Here is a 17,068-nt window from a genome sequence, read left to right as displayed (position 1 = left end):
TTGAAACTCCTTTGAAGTTCTAACTTTTGAAGCACCTAGTTAGTTTTTCCCATGGAAATGACGTTTTTACAACAACGTATCTTATATAAGCGCATTACTCATACAGCAGGGAACCCAGACACCTCTCCCCTATGCTGGCCACCCTAACTGCAGGCCAAACACTGAAGAAGAAATAATCTTTTGACTGCTGAACTTGCAAACCTTCATATAAAGGGCATTGAAATAGCCTCTCTGCACTGTCCCCAAACACTAATGTGTGTCTTTCTTCCTGGGTCGGACAGCAATCCTAGACGCGGATTGAATCTCAGACCTAGCCTTCGTTGGCTAGACGTGTCTTTGAGGCTAAGACAGTCAAGGAGAGCATTGGCACAATGTGTGTCATTGCTAGCACTTCAGCAAACCTCATTAGGACTGGAAGCATAGTGCAAACAGCCACTGGAACCTTAAGGGAAACTTTATCAGAAGAAAAAATCTCTTTAGATCCTGTGTTAGTTTGCTAAGGATGATAGCCTCCAACTCCATCTATCTTCCTACAAAGGACATGATCTCATCCATTTTTATGGCTGCATAGTATTCCATGGTGTATATATACCACATTTTCTTTATCCAGTCTGTCATTGATGGGCATTTAGATTGATTCTGTGTCTTCAGAATTGTGAATAGTGCTGCAATGAACATTTGCATGCATGTGTCTTTTTTTTCCCCAAATACTGCATGTTCTCACTTATAAGTGGGAGCTAAATGATGAGAACTTATGAACACAAAGAAGGAAACAACAGACACTGGGGTCTTCTTGAGGATGTAGGGTGGGAGGAGGGAGAGAAGCAGAAAAGAATCTGTACAACGAATGCTCATGACAGGAGTTTACCTATGTAACAAACTTTCACAGGTATCCTCAAACCTAAAATAAAAGTTTTTTTTTTTTTTTTTAAATCTCTTCAGAGATTATACTACTGCCACATTCTGGGAAGGCAGGCTTCAAACCCAAACCCACACCCAGCTTCCCTCCACCATTGGTCATTTCCACTTCCTGTCCCCTGTTCATCTTGCCAAAGCAACAGGGAAGGCTATGTACTTGGACTCTAGACAAGGGAAAGGTATTTGGGGTAGGTATTAACTGTATTAAAAGCCAAGTATGCATTTAGTAAATGGTGTCTAAATGTAGCATGTACAATGTGTCAGACAGTGTTCTAAGCACTTATGTGTGGAATAGCTCATTTGATCCTCACAAAAATAGTAGCAACTATTTATATCCCCATTCTACAGATGCGGAAGCTAAGGCAGAAAAGTTGAGTGATTTGTCCAAGGACAAATGGTAGTAAGTGGCAGAGCTAGAATTTTAACCTGGTCAGTCTGGCTCCAGAGTTTCAAGCTCTTAACTTCTATACTACCTGTTGGGACCCATTCATAGGAGTATGACAAGGATATCTCCCAGTACAGGGGAGTAAGGGGGAAGACGGGACATGCATGGCACATTGTTGTGTGCAGATACTCCTAAGAGAGTATCTTACCACACTGCCCATCTTTTCCCATCAAGGCCTTAACTTACCCTTCTCTCACTCTAGGCTTAAAGTGTCTTGAGTGTAAATATCTACTTTCTTTCATTCAGCAAACATTGTTAAGCAATCACTAAGAGCCCGGCACTGCACCAGTGCTAGAGATACAATGGTGAACAAAAATGGACATGGAACCTGCCTTCATGGAGTTTTAGTGGGGAAGAAAGACACCCCGTCATGATATAAGTAATTATAAAATTGCAACTGTGCCACATGCCACAAAGGAAAGGTGTTATAAAAGCCAATAATTGAGAGGGGTTGACCTAGTCAGGGAGGTGAAGGAAGACTTCTAAGACTGTCTCTCCAGCCTCAACTCGCACCACATCCCTCCTTGTTCTCTGCACTCCTGGGATCCCCAACTTCTGATCCCACCATGAATCCAGCCCCTCCCCAAGGCTGTAGGGGTCTATAATGTTCTTTCTACATTATACATGCTACATAATACCCTAATCTAGGAATTTTCTTTTACTCTTCTTTCTTTTGGCTGTTTCCTGTTTTTCAGAGACAGGGTCTCACTCTGTCACCCAGGCTGTAGTACACTGGCACAATTATAGCTCACTGCAACCTCAAACTACAAGCTATCCTTCCGTCTCAGCCTCCTGAGTAGCTGGGACTACAGGTGTGCACCACCATGCCCAAATAATTTTTTTTTTTTTTTTTTTTTTAGAGACGTGGTCTCACTATGTTGCCCAGGCTGGTCTCAAACTCCTGGTCACAAATGATTCTCCTGCCTCAGCCTCCCAAAGTGCTGGGATTACAGACATGAGCCCAGCCTAGGAATTTTCTTCTTGAGAAACTACTTGATCATGCTACCATTTCTTACCATATTATCCAATTTAAATTTTTCAGCTTGTTTTTAAAGACCCTCTGTGAAACAGTCTGATCCTTCCTTAACCTACTTTCCAGCCTCATTTCTCTGACACCAACACACACATCTCCTTTAGGCTGGCTGGCTGATCTCTTTGTTCTGTTACATGCTATGTTTCTTCCTACCTTCCCTCCTGTTACGTGCTTCACTTAAACTGTTACTTTTCACAAGCTTGGAATAGCCCCCGCTCCTCTTCTACCTATTCGCATCCTACTCATCTTTCAAGAGTCCAGTTGAAGTTGCACCTCTTCTAATAGTTTTGCCTAATCACTCTAGTTCTCATTGATCTTCTTTGACCACCTTCAGGGCTTAATCTGGTTCATAGAGTTAAGCATTCAAAAATATATTCTTGCACTGTTATTGCTTTGTGTCTTCCTGTTTCCCCTGGCATAATATTAATCATATATCATGCTGACTGGTTTATTTAATACAAAGAGAGCCACAGTCACAAAAAGCTCTTGACAGCATTCCAAGTACAGATGCAGTAGGGAGGCAGGAGAAATGGTGCAACTCACAATTTGCTCAACCCAAACCCTTTCATCCAACATATCTCAAATGAGCCCAGGGAGAAAATGGAAGTCATTTTTTATGAAATTGTGATATTTCTGCTAACTCCTTCAAGGTAAATGAAACTGGAAGCAACTGTTTAAAAGTAATTAGTCAGTGTTCAAGATAAGTGCCATTTTACCTAAGACACTTGATTTCTCTTTCCAAAAGAGCAGCAAAATTGCACCTCAGATCCCATCTCAGCTAGAATCCGGGATCTTCAGGGAAGTGGTATGTGAGATACTTCATTGATTTTAAACATCATAAAAATTGACCAGTTTTTCAAAGTTTTCAAAATCAAAGAAAACTAAAGAAAATAACAGCAAATCCAAATATAGATTCTCAGAAATTAGTCTCAAGTTGTTTTTGTTTTGGCCCACATTCTGCAGAAACACCACCATCTCCTGGTCATGATGATAGGAAAGAAACATTGTTAATGAGAAACACTACTTTAAAAAATGAAAATTCATCTTGTATAACTGAAACCTTATGCCTGTTGATTAGCAACTCCCCACTTCCCCCTCCAAGGTGAACAAGTTCTAGAGATCTGTAGTACAACATTGTGCATGTAGTTAACCATATAGTATTGTATACTTAAGTTTGTTAAAAGGGTAAATCTCATTAAGTGTCGTTACCACAATAAAATAAAAAAAAATTAAAATTAACTCAGTAATTTTTGAGTTTATATGTTCTCATCTAAACTTCAAAATACAGTCCGCCCTCTATATTCACTGGTTGCACATCCATGGATTCAACCAACTGCAGATAGAAAATGATTTTAAAAACATGTTAAAAGTAACAGTACAACAATTTAAAAATTACAAATTTTAGAAACCAATATAGTAAAATGACCATTTACATAGCATTTACATTGTATTAAGTTTTATAAGTAATCTAGAGATTATTTAAAGTATATGGGAATATGTGTGTAAGCTATATGCAAACACTATGCCATTTTTTATCAGGGACTTGAGCATCTGTGGATTTTGGTATCTGTGGGGGGTCGTGGAACCAATTCTCCATGGATACTGAGGGACGACTGTGTATTGAGATATTCTGATCTTTTCATAGCTATAGAAGAGTCTCGCTGTCATTAATAATACCTTTTCAAAAGTGAATCATTTATGTTCATGTGTGTGGGACCATTTTAGAGATTTGCCATCCTCACCTACCTCTCCTCATCTGCTAAATCCCAACTGGATCTCCTTCCATGGAAACGTTCCAGATTGTTTTTGCTTTCTCTCCATCTCTTGTGCTCAAAATTCATCCCCACGTACTTGCTGACTGTCCCAGGACCCCGTCCCTCTGAGGTCATCATGTTCCTTCTTGGCATGTTTCTTACGTCTAGAATATTTCTTCTTGAATAGAAAGTCATTCAGACAGTGGATGGGACAGCGTTGACTTTCACATTGAGTTTAACAAATTAATAGCACTGATTCCTAATCGGCCATCTGGGATGTCCTGTCAGGATCAATAATACCCCATATGTTTCTGGGATTGGAGGACTTTTTTGTGTGTATATGAATCTGTTTCTATAATAAAAATAAGGAATTCCCAGTGAAGCATTTCAGAGCACTTATTTCTTCATGGGTGGTTAAAGCCACTCTTTCTTCAACCTTATTCTTTCTAACTCCTTCAAGGAATTCCATAGCTGCCCAGAAACACCATTGGATGTGCCCATTACTCACATTAGAATAGACTTTGTGAGCTTAGACTCCAACAATTTATAGAAATCAACCTGATTTGTTGACTGACAGTGCAAACAGAGGTAAAAGATATATGAGAAGGAAGAGCAGTGTATACAACTGACTGCTTTTCATTTTCAGGTTGACCAGACAGTCAACATGGGTAGGTCATTGAGTTTCCCCTCTCTGTCCTGCTTTTTATTTTCAGTTCATGGATGTGGTAGCACAGGACTCTACTTTATTTGGGTACTTGGAATTTTTTTTTTTTTAAGACAGAGTCTCTGTTGCCCAGGCTGGAGTGCAGTGGCATGATCTCAGCTCACTGCAACCTCTGCCTCCTGGGTTCAAGCGATCCTCCCGCCTCAGCCTCCCGAGTAGCTGAGACTACAGGTGCTCATCACATCTGGCTAATTTTTGTATTTTTAGTAGAGACGGGGTTTCCCGATGTTGTCTAGGCTGGTCTCGAACTCCTTACCTCTGGTGATCTACCCGTCTCAGCCTCCCAAAGTGCTGAGATTACAGGCATGAGCCACCGCGCTCAGTGGGTACTTGGATTTTTAACACTTCACTTTATAACTTTGTAAATTGCACTCCTACCAATGAAGCAGATATCTGTCCTGTCAAGCCTCATTTTTAGCCAAGAGAGAAAAGAGATTTTAATTAAGATGCAAACTCTTTTTAAAAAAATTGGAAATAGAGGACTAGCATAATTATGAGAAATTCTAAGCCAGTTTAGAAGGTATGAGCTGAAGAAATCTCTCTAGCCATTTTTTAAAATATCTCCAGGACCCTGTCTTCCAATGATTTCGAGATGAAATGATTCCTTTTCAATGTGCAGGCATACAGTTATCTTTGCTAGGCTGTGTTTGCTTGTTTGTTTGTTTGTTTGATCTAAGCCCTTTTCTTTGTTAAATACACAGCACACTTGTGGGAGTCCTTTAAGCCGGGTATTCCCCCATGTGTAAGCTACCCTTGAGGAGAAGGAGGAAAATGAAGTGGAGGCAAAGAATGAGAAGAAAGGGGATTAGGAATAACAGCTAACATTTAGCTGACACAGTGTACCAAGCACAATTCTAAATGCTTTGCATATACTAATTCATTTAATCTTCACAACCCTATAAAGTAGGCGTTATTGTCTCCATTTTAGCAATAAGGAAACTGAGGCACAGAGAGGTTAATTCATTTGCCCAAAGTCACATAAGTAGGAAGGAGCAGAGCCAGAATTTGAATCCAAACTGTTTGGCTCCAATCTGTTCTCTTAGCCATTATATTATACTGCCTCTCAACTTGGGGAAGCAAAGCAAATTTGGGAACTCTTATTTCTGAGGCTACTGGGAGGAACAGACTGTGTGATGACCATCTTTCCGGGGCCAGATATGGTAACAATCCAGCAGATGCATTGGGACTGCTCTCAGAAGCAAAGATTCTGTTTCTCACCATAAACTTGGATCTGTTTAGCCACATCTCCATTGAAAGAGCAGAGTGTGGATGGTGGGCACCATGCAGCTCGTAGTTTCTATATTCACTCTCTTCTGATTTCCTCCTGAAAACACATGCATTCTCACAATGCACTTTTTAAAAAGTATTTATGATTTTTCTGGACAAATAATTTTGTATTCTTCTTCAGATTTGGCTTGCTACTGTTGGCAGGAAGTCCCCCCATTGTGTGTGTTTTGATATTTCTCAAGGAGCTATTTTGTTAAAAATGCTAAGATCTTATATTGACAGCCCAAACAATAAAGTACTTCATTTGACAATAAAGTATTTTTTAAGAAAATAACTGTCTGATCCTTGTTATGGCTGTATAGTATTCCATGGTGTATATGTGTCACATTTTCTTTATCCTATCGTTGATGGGCATTTGGGTTGGTTCCAAGTCTTGCTATTGTGAACGGTGCTGCAATAAACATACGGGTGCATGTGTCTTTAGAGCAGCATGATTTATAATCCTTTGGGTATATACCCAGTAATGGGATTGCTAGGTCAAATGGTATTTCTGGTTCTAGATCTTGAGAAATCACCACACTGTCTTCCACAATGGCTGAACTAATTTACACTCCCACCAACAGTGTAAAAGTGTTCCGATTTCTCCACATCCTTTCCAGCATCTGTTGTTTCCTGACTTTTTAAGGATCGCCATTCTAGCTGGCATGAGATGGTATCTCATTGTGGTTTTGATTTGCACTTCTCTAATGACCAGTGATGATGAGCTTTTTTTCATATATTTGTGGGCCATATAAATGTCTTCTTTTGAGAAGTGTCTTCTCATATCCTGTGCTCACTTTTTGATGGGGTTGGTTTTTTTTCTTGTAAATTTGTTTAAGTTCTTTGTAGGTTCTGGATATTAGCTCTTTGTCAGATAGATAGATTGCAAAAATTTTCTCCCATTCTGTAGGTTGCCTGTGCACTCTGATGATAGTTTCTTCTGCTGTGAAGAAGCTCCTTAGTTTAATTAGATCCCATTTGTCTATTTTGGCTTTTGTTGCCATTGCTTTTGGTGTTTTAGTCATGAAGTCTTTGCCCATGCCTATGTCCTGAATGGTATTGCCTAGGTTTTCTTCTAGGATTTTTATGGTTTGGGGTCTTAATTTAAGTCTTTAATCCATCTTGAGTTAATTTTTGTATGAGGTGTAAGGAAGGGATCCAGTTTCATTTTTCTGCATATGGCTAGCCAGTTTTCCCAACACCATTTATTAAATAGGGAATCTTTTCCTCCATTGCTTGTTTTTGTCAGGTTTGTCAAAGATTGGACGGTTGTAGATGTGTGGTGGTATTTCTGAAGCCTCTGTTCTGTTACATTCGTCTATATATCTGTTTTGGTACCAGTACCATGCTGTTTTGGTTACTGTAGCCTTGTAGTATAGTTTGAAGTCAGATAGCGTGATGCCTCCAGCTTTGTTCCTTTTGCTTAGGATTGTCCTGGCTATATGGGCTCTTTTTTGGTTCCATTTGAAACTTAAAGTAGTTTTTTCTAATTCTGTGCTTTACAAAACTTGCAGATTTCTTGTATTGCTGTATATCATCATTGGAAGCTCAAATGCCTATCAGTGGAGAATCCTTATACTAGTTTCCTTTTAAAGCTTCTCTCAAATTTCAGCACACATGCTCCCTCCCAGCAGAATTTATACAATTAGATGTTTGGCAGAGGCTCCCTAAGGTCATCTGCTTCTACTCACTTCTTCATCTCTAGCTTTGGTATGGAGCACTGGCATTAAAGTGCTCCCCCGTGGAACCCAGCTCATGGTAAGGAGAGACTTCACAATGGGTTTATTCCTCCCTGCTCTCTTCCACTTTGCCCTGATTCTGCTGATTTCAACTTCTCCCTCAAAAAATACAGAGAACATTTCCCCTGTCTCAGGGATTTGTCTCATGTCCCTTTGCCTTATGATTAGAGTGACTATGTAATTTACTATCTCAACCGAGGCACATTTTGAAAGCAAGAGCTGCAATCTTAATAATTATGCCTGCCAGAAAAAGAGGCAATAAAACTGGGTTGTCTGAGATAAATCTGCTCTATGGCTACCCTATTTATGATGTATGGTTCAAAAGTGGCCACATGCTGGCGTAGTTTTGCTCTCTGAGGCTTATCTTCATGGGTATCTTGGAATCTCATTGTACACTTAGTCCTTTTGAGAGGACAGGGTTTAACTTCTCTGACCTGCTCAAGCCACCAGAGATTAATGGAAGCCACAGGAGTTATAAACAGTCTGAATTTCAGCCTAGCTTTTGGCCATTTTTCAAATACTTGTTCTCCATTTCTCCCACTACTAGAAAGCCAACCCATTACAGCTTCATAGGGTACCACTCGGAGAGAGTATGACTGAGGTTTGAATAAACATGTGGCTTTTAAGGTTAAATGAATATTGTTTGACATACAGTACACTACACTTGTTTTTCACTTCAGTTCAAAAAATTGGTTAAAATTATATCTTGTTGCTTCTCAAAATTAATTAGAATCCATCTGTATCCATTAGAATCACTGTTTTTTGTTTTGTTTTGTTTTTTACAAAAAGCCTTGGCTGAATGAAAAAGCCTCTATCTCATTCAAGATAATTTTTCCAGTGATCAGACAAAAAGAGCAAAGAAACAGGTTTTTTAGGGTATTAGTGCCTACTTTTTTTCAAGGTATAATATCTAAGATTGCAAATGGACATGCCTATTTCCAGCTATCCAGGCAGACCGTACCCAGGTATAGAGAACCACTTATAGCCTTATAAAATGTCAACATCTAAGAAGATAATTCCAGTTTAATTATGGGTTAAATTAAATAGAATAACTCAAATGTTAAAACCTTTAGCAGCTACTTAATAGACTTAATAGAACATTGAAGTTTAGAGAATGTAATTTTGATGACTTTGAAAGCTCGGAGGCACCAGAAATGCTAACAGTTCCTAGTATTTATATATTTAATGTATATACTTTATAATGTACATAGTATATCTTATATATAAATATAGTGTATATATACAGATATGTGTGTATTTATATACAGGTTAAATATCCCTTGTCCAAAATGCTTGGGACTGGAAGTATTTCGGATTTCAGATGTTTTTGGATTTTGGAATATTTGCATTGTACTTACCAGTTGAGCATCTCTAATCCAAAAACCCCAAATCCAAAAATGCTCCAGTGAGAGTTTCCTTTGAGCATCATCAGCACTCCAAAAATTCTGGAGCATTTTAGACTAGGAATACTAAAACCTGTATGATATATATATCATACAGTTTTAGTATGATATAGATTATATATATATATCATACAGGTTTAGTATGATATATTATATATATATAAAATATATATATATAATAGGGAATCTTTTCCCCCATTGCTTGTTTTTGTCAGGTTTATCAAACAGCAGATGGTATATATATGTGTGTGTGTATATATATTATATATATATGTGTATGTGTGTATATATGTGTGTATATATATATGTGTATATATATATATATATAGAGGCTCCATTACTTTTTAATGAAGTGCTGAAATTTAGGTATGCATTCTTGTCTGCAAATGCTCATCAAATACACATCATGACACACTCATCTGATTTGTGTTACAGGGTATTAGTATTCTGCTCCTATGCCTGATAGTGACTTGCCTCCTTGATTTTCCATCTTACCTCTCTGCTCATTTGTAAGAGGCACTATGTGCTTCTATAATGCTTTGAGATTCTGACTGGACTATAAGTATTGAATGACACTCTTTAATTAAAATCCTTTTAAAAACTCTAGGGTATAAATTAAATAAACAACTTTTCAGAAGGCCAGCTAAGTAAACATTTTATGTCAATACCAATCATTAAATCTACATTTTAAAAGGACATTTGATGAAGAGAACTAGTCTATCATTTTTCTTTTGCAACTTGTTTTCTCCCTTTTGACTACTTAAATTAGGCTTGCAACCACATTATATAGCTTTTACATTTTGTTTTCCCATTTGCTGGTAAATCTTTACTGGTTTCTATTCTTCTCTCTAGTCCCATATTTTACTTGGCCCAGACCCACTACTGCCCACTGAAACAAAGGAGACAAGTAAATCTAAGCTCATCCCCACTCAATCACTGTCCCCAGCTCTCCAGATTTGCACCCCAAAAGTTTTCAGATACTGATTTCCCCTTTGCCTTCCTTCCCCATCATCAAATCTTCCTTCAGGGTCTTATCAGTTTATTTTCACCTGTAGGAGTCTCATTCAATCCTTCTTGTGTGTTATTGCACAGATGCTCATGGCCTATTACATATTACTATAGCAGCTTCCTGTATGGCCTCCTGGATTCGAGTTACTCCCCAACTGGTCTACACTCCATTGCCAGAATAGGCTTCCACAAATATCACTTTTATCATAGGAACCCCTACAAAAAAATTGGCAACATAATCAAATGTGAATTCTTCAGCCTTTTACAAAATTTTATATTTTTTCGAATTTTTACTGTTTACTTTTTACAATTTAATTATTTTCTTAAAATTTTGTGGATACATAATAGGCATATGTATTTGTGAGGTACATGATATGTTTTGATACAGGCATGCAATGTGAAATAAACACATCATGGAGAATAGAGTATCCATCCCCTCAAGCATTTATCTTTTGAGTTACAAATGATCCAATTACACTCTTTAAGTTATTTTAAAATGTACAAGTAAGTTATTATTGACTATAGTCACCCTATTGTGCTATCAAATAGTAGCACATTATTTACTACCCCTATTTACCTCAACAACCCACCCCACTGTCATTCTTGCTCCCTCCTTCGCTCTCCCTCTCCTCCCTTTCTCTCTACATGTTCAATTACCAGTGTAATTTCTCTTGTTTTCATATCTGAAGTTTCTACTCAAGCCACACCTTGCTTGCTGTCTCCAGTATGTGACTTGCTGTTTACAAAGCTCTGGTCCTTTGCCAATGTCACTCCCTTTAGTTGAGGTACTGTCTGCCCATATCACTGTCTGTTCATGCTGTGCAGTATCTGCTTCTAAAAATGTGACTTAATGGTTCTTTCAGGAAGCTTTCTACAATTACATCTGACTGCTCACTCCTCCCATTCAGTGTCTCCTAAGCATGTGTATTTCGATTGTATTTGCTTTGTTTTCTGTGTTTTTAGGCTGTTTCCTATATTGATTTCCCATCACCTCCAACCTGGGCGTAAATATCCTGAGGGCAAGAGCCCAGCCTGATTTTCTCCTCTTTCTGCTGTAGTATCAGACTCTTCACCCAAGAAGTGTTCAAAGCATGTTAACAGACTCTTGGGCATAATTTTCTAGTTATAAACATAGTTGAAATCATCTTTGTTTTACAGTAGTCAGTCAGGGTTTCCACAGAGTTCGGCTTGCAGTTTACCCTCAGACATGGAATAAAACAGGCAGAGAAGAGTATATATACTATTGACCAAGCACTTAATTCTCTATGTTTTACTGCAGTTCAATTCAATACATATATTGAGCACCTGATATGTACCCAGCAATATGCTAAGTGCTCCAGCCTGGTTATTCACAAACTCCTGCATACATCAGAATCCCCTGGAAGGCTTGGCAAAACCCAGGATCACCAGCCCCCATCCTGAGTTTCTGACTTAGTAGGTATGGGTTGGGATCTGAAATTTGGCATTTCTAACAAGTTTCCAGGTGATGCTGATACTGCTAGTCCAGGAAGCACATTTTGAGAAGCAGTTGTCTAGGAGATACAGAGGTGGTCTAAAACATAATCTCTCATTCCAAGGAATTTACAGACTCTCTAGGGAGACAAGGAAGGCCCCGAAAGCATTTAACAGTAATAAATATTGTACAGTGTTTTAGTATTTATTGATTCGACAAATATTGAATAAATACTATGTGCCCAGCACTGCCCCAGATGCTGGAGTTACATCAGTAAACACAATAGACAAAAATCCCTGCTGTCATGGGGGGATTCTAATAGGGGAAAGCAGACAATAAACAAAATAAATAAAATATAAGAAATATAAGATAGTAATAACTGCTAAGGAGAAAAAGCAAAGAGCAAACATAAATATCAGATGGGGGTTGGAATTGTAGATAGGGTGGTCAGAGAAGGCCTCCCAGTTCCATCATTTGACAAGTATTTACTGAGCGACTACTATGTATCAGGCACTGTTATAGATGATGGTGATATAGTAACACAGGTAATGAACCCTTTTCTTATGGAATGGACATACCTATTTGGGAGCCAGGTAACCTGGGGTTTTGGTGTTAATTCTCACAAACTCATTATTAGACTCTGAATGGCTACTTCCCCTCTCAGCCATGGTTTCTCCCTCTGTTAAATGGAGCAGTTGGACAAACTTATGCTTGATGTCCTCTATACTTCTAAAACTTCAGGATGCTTAGTCTTTTAGGCAATCAGAAATATGCAAGAGTGTTTGAAGAAGACTTTGTAGAGGAGAGAAAACCTAAATGGTTTCCACAGGCATGGGGGAGCTATGGGGCATGGGAGATGGAAGGTAATTTCAGAAGAAGAATAACATGAACTAAAGCACAGAAGCAACAATGGGAGTCCAGTGTTCAGTGAAGAGCAGGTAGCTCAAAGGGTTCCCATTGTAGAGTAGCTGAGATCATTGGGTAGGAGGTAGGTGTTCAATAAAGATGAGGTAGGGGGTGGTTGTAGAGAGTCTTGGTTGGGAACCCACTGAGGGTTTTGATCAGGGAATGACACGATTATACAATCAAAGTGGTGTTTTACTGTTTTATGAAGATTAACCTAGCAACTAGTTAAATCCTCAAAATTCATTATTTTTCATCAGATAATATTTGAATTATGAAGATTTACAGCCATACTCTGTTATAAGTCACTGCCTGATTCTAATATTGCTATCAAACTAATTTTTAGGTCGTTTTCAAGCCCTAAAAGCCTATGATACTACCTAATTTCCCCTAACACTACTACTACATGCTTGAACCGGTAACATGTTACCCTTTGTGTGTGTGTGTGAGACAGGGTCTGGCTCTGTTGCCCAGGCTGGAATGCAGTAGCATCATCTCGGCTCACTGCAACCTCCACCTGCCAAGCTCAAGCAGTTCTTCTATCTCAGCCTCCCAAGTAGCTGAGACTACAGGTGCACACCACCATGCCCGGCTAGTTTTTGTATTTTCTGTAGAGACAGAGTCTCCCTGTGTTGCCCAGGCTGGTCTCAAACTCCTGAGCTCAAGCGATCTGCCTATTTCGGCCTCCCAGAGTTCTGGGATTAAAGGCATGACCCACTGCACCCGGCCTGTTACTCTTATGAAGGCTTGAGAGAGTAATCAGAATAGAAAATTCTTAGTACTTATACTTTTTTGTGTTTCTGGTCATCTTATAAAATATATGTTGAATATTAGGTTTATCTTCAGCCATATATATAATTTAAATAGTACTCATTTCAAGTGATGCGAACATCTCTAAGACAAGGCTCTTCCCATTCACTTGCTTGGTCAGAGGTAACACAAGGGCAATATTCTTGGAAATCATCCTCTTGTTTTTTAATCAGTTGAGGTATATCCACAGCTCTTGTGTGTTTGTTGCTCTAGAGGCTGAAAGTAGAATATTCTTCCTATAAGCAGTTACTTTAGAAGATAATGATAAGGAGTTCTCTGTACAAAGAGTGGGTCATGTAGACCTAGAGAAAGGTGTGTCATAAGAAATTATGACAGATCAAATCCTCAAAACTCATTGTTTAATGGTAGTTTAAACAGAAGTTAAATATGACCTGCAAAACACTTAACCGTCACGAAGTAAAATGAGCAAAAGTGACAATGATGGCTAAATTAGGTGGAAAGTGATTATTTTCCTTTTATTTTCCAAATTCTGCATAATGTTGCTAGGACATCTATTTAGAAAGTGGCAACTTTCTTCGGAGTTGTTTTGAAAAATGAGGCACACCCAGATAAATCTTTCATAGCCGCTTTTTGAAGGACAGCCACAAAAGCAAAAACACTTCAAGAACTTTGGGATCATAGTACCAAAAATGTTGCTGGGTCACAAGGGTGATAACTTTCCCTTCTATGAATGTATGATTTTCTCCTTACTTCTTTTTAATAAACAGGGGATGGAGAATTGTCATGGGAACATTCTGATGGTGATATCTTCCGGCAACCTGCCAACAGAGAAGCAGTAAGTGTGAATAGCTCAAATAATTCAACACTCCACAGCATCAGGCCAAGCTTTCCTCTCCTCGTGGCTACTATTCTAGCAAATCCAAAAAAAAAAAGGTCCGATTTCTAACACCATTCTTCTTCCCTTTTCTCAAAGTTTTGAATGTCATCACCAACTGGAAACCATTTAAGTACACTGTAAAATTGGTAACTGGAGGCAGGAAATGTGCACAAAGAAACCATAGCCCCAGCCCTTTGTCTAGGTCAGAAGTTGGTACTCTTTCAGGATGACTTGCCAAGCCTTTATGTGTTCTCTAAGGAAGCTAGGTCACTCCTATCCTCAACAGTGAGGACCTTCTGTAGGGTTGTAAGATACAACCGTCTTTTTGGCGGGATTTGGTAGGTACCTCAGACATGTCCACATAAACTCTCTCCCAAGCCTTAGGCTCTCAGTCATACAGCTGGAAAAGAGGAAAGGTAGCAGTCTGGATTCTCCTCTCTTCAGCCTGGTAATGTCTCCCTTCTGTTCTCTGCACTAATCTCAGAATAAGCCTCACAAGTAGGCATCTGTCTATGTAAGTAATGGCATCTTTTGTTCGATTGTATTTTGAAGTAATTTATAAAATAGAATTCCTCTCTAAAAATATATGTCTAAGAAGATTTACACTACAAATTTCTTAAAATCTGAAAAGGAGATGTTCCAATTCAAAGAATCTATCATACAAAATGCACAGTGGTGACCATTGCACATAAATAGGTGTTCATCACATCCTTGTACAAAAAAAGTATGCAAGGACATTCACTGCGTTGTTGTTTTCATAAAGACAAAACAAATGGAGACAACCTAAATGTCTACTAGGGACTTGGTGTGTACATCCAATTAATGGGACACTGTGCAGTTGTTAAAAGAATATGGTACATCTAAATGTAGTAAAGTGAATTGAGCTCCAAGATATATTAAGTAACAAAACAAGGTGCAGAATGAAATTTTACACTATCACTTCTTTATGTAAAAATTGTATGTGCATGTATATAAATGCATATAAACCAATCTGGAAGGTCACATACCAACATGTCAGGTATGCTAATCTTAAAGGAGTAGAAGTGGGCAAGAGGAAAGGTAGATTTTGACTTTTTACTTTATATTTTCTGTATAATTTGATGTTTTCCTATAAGCATCAGTTTTGTAATAAAATATAATTGATTTTCTAAAACCTTAGAAAATCTCAGCAAGGATTGAATATAAGGCAGGAGTCCAGGGAATTACAGGGCAAGCCTGAGGATATTGAGCATGTGAGGAAGGTGTTGATAGGGGATGCAGTAGAATGACTCATACAAACATCACAGTGCTGCTGAGGCTGGGCTTCCCGGTCATCACATGGGCCACTTCTGACTTGCATGCTCCCAGCTTGCCAACACCCAACCCAAAGCTTCAGCAGTGAGATGGAACCATTTCTATTTGTCTTACTCTCTATCAGTATTATTTTCTGGACACTGCTGTTTCTGAATAGTTGCGGAAGAATTGGGGAAAGGGGGTTTAGAGAACAGTACTCTGGACATCTCAAAAAATCAGCATCCTGCAAGAGAGGGTAGACTTCCCTGTTTGCTTGTTAATATAAACTCTGAGGAAAGATTTTCTCCACCCAACTCTATCTGCTTTATAGTAAGTGAGATTCCTTCCAGAGCCTGACAGGAGATGATGTCAGTCTCAGTTTTCTGTGTTGTGTGTTCCTCTTTTTCTCAGCCCCTATTTTTTATTGTGGTAGGTAGTTGAGAGTGGCTGAATTAATGGCTGTCAACCAGATGTCATTCTAAACCAAATTTAGAGTTTAGTCACCATAAGCTTTGTGGCATATTCCCTGAGAGACCCCCACACTAAGCACTGTGGCCACCTTAGCAGTCTTGCTGGTAATGCCATGAATTAGCCTTTCTTCTTGACTTCATTTTACACTGCCCTCAACTCCAACCCTTATCTTTCAGCTTCATTGACAGGCCTACTGATAGGCCTGGACTTAATCCAGTACTTCCTGTAGCAAAAAAGGTCAGGTACAGAATGTGGGCCCTTGAAATAGTTATTGATTTTCAAAGGAGTTCAAGGCCTATCTTTAGAAACAAACATTTGGGCCTGGTAGACCAAAATGGCCATATGGTTTCACTTTATTATAAATAAATATTTCCCTTTGTTCTAAAAGGAATGGATATTGTGGGATATGATTTGAATAATAAATAGCATCTGTAGTAATGGAAAAATATATACCTGGCACATAGTAGTCACCCAATAAATAAATGTTGAATGAATGGGTGTGGGAGGTGGCGTAAAATGTGTGTGATGGTGGAGTGGGGAGGGGGCTCCTCATTAATTTTAAGGCACAGGAATTTGTCTCAAATCAGAGATAAACTCTTCAAATTTGTTGTTTGCTCTTGACCAGCCTAAAATGAGAAAACAGGAGAATCCCTTCTGAATATCCTTTGCAGGCCCAACTTCCTCAGGGCAAGAAGAAAAGGCAGCCCTAACAACACATTTCTTATCCACTAGACTGTCCTTTTCATAAACCATTCCTATTTACTGGGAACCAGCAAAACCTCTGTTCAGCAGAAATACAGCTGACTGGTTTCTTTTGCCAAGTGGTCTGAAAACCATCAGCTTAGCAAGTTTTATGAAGTGCACAGGAAGGGGAACCAGTGGTTCAAATATGACTCCTTTGTAAAAACCTGAAACAGTTTTTGTTTGATTTCTAAGTTGTAATTTCTCATGAATTGGTCCTCGTGCCGTTGGTGGGGAATGTGTGTGTGTGTGTGTGTGTGTGTGTGTGTGTGTGTGTGTGTGTGTGTGTG

General features: G+C 38.8%; 1 protein-coding gene across 1 annotated transcript in view; it reads left to right on the top strand.

Moving 5' to 3' along the window:
* Nucleotides 1-17,068, top strand: part of CHRDL1 (chordin like 1) — a 60,044-nt gene that overhangs the window by 19,787 nt on the left and 23,189 nt on the right. The window contains exon 4 of the mRNA XM_032757463.2: nt 14,185-14,252. Coding sequence (XP_032613354.2) covers nt 14,185-14,252 — 68 coding nt within the window. The remainder of the gene's footprint in view (nt 1-14,184; nt 14,253-17,068) is intronic.

The sequence above is a fragment of the Hylobates moloch genome, unplaced genomic scaffold (assembly GCF_009828535.3).
Source record: "Hylobates moloch isolate HMO894 unplaced genomic scaffold, HMol_V3 SCAFFOLD_7, whole genome shotgun sequence".
Classification (NCBI taxonomy): domain Eukaryota; kingdom Metazoa; phylum Chordata; class Mammalia; order Primates; family Hylobatidae; genus Hylobates; species Hylobates moloch.
This window is presented reverse-complemented; position numbering and strand designations above follow the sequence as displayed.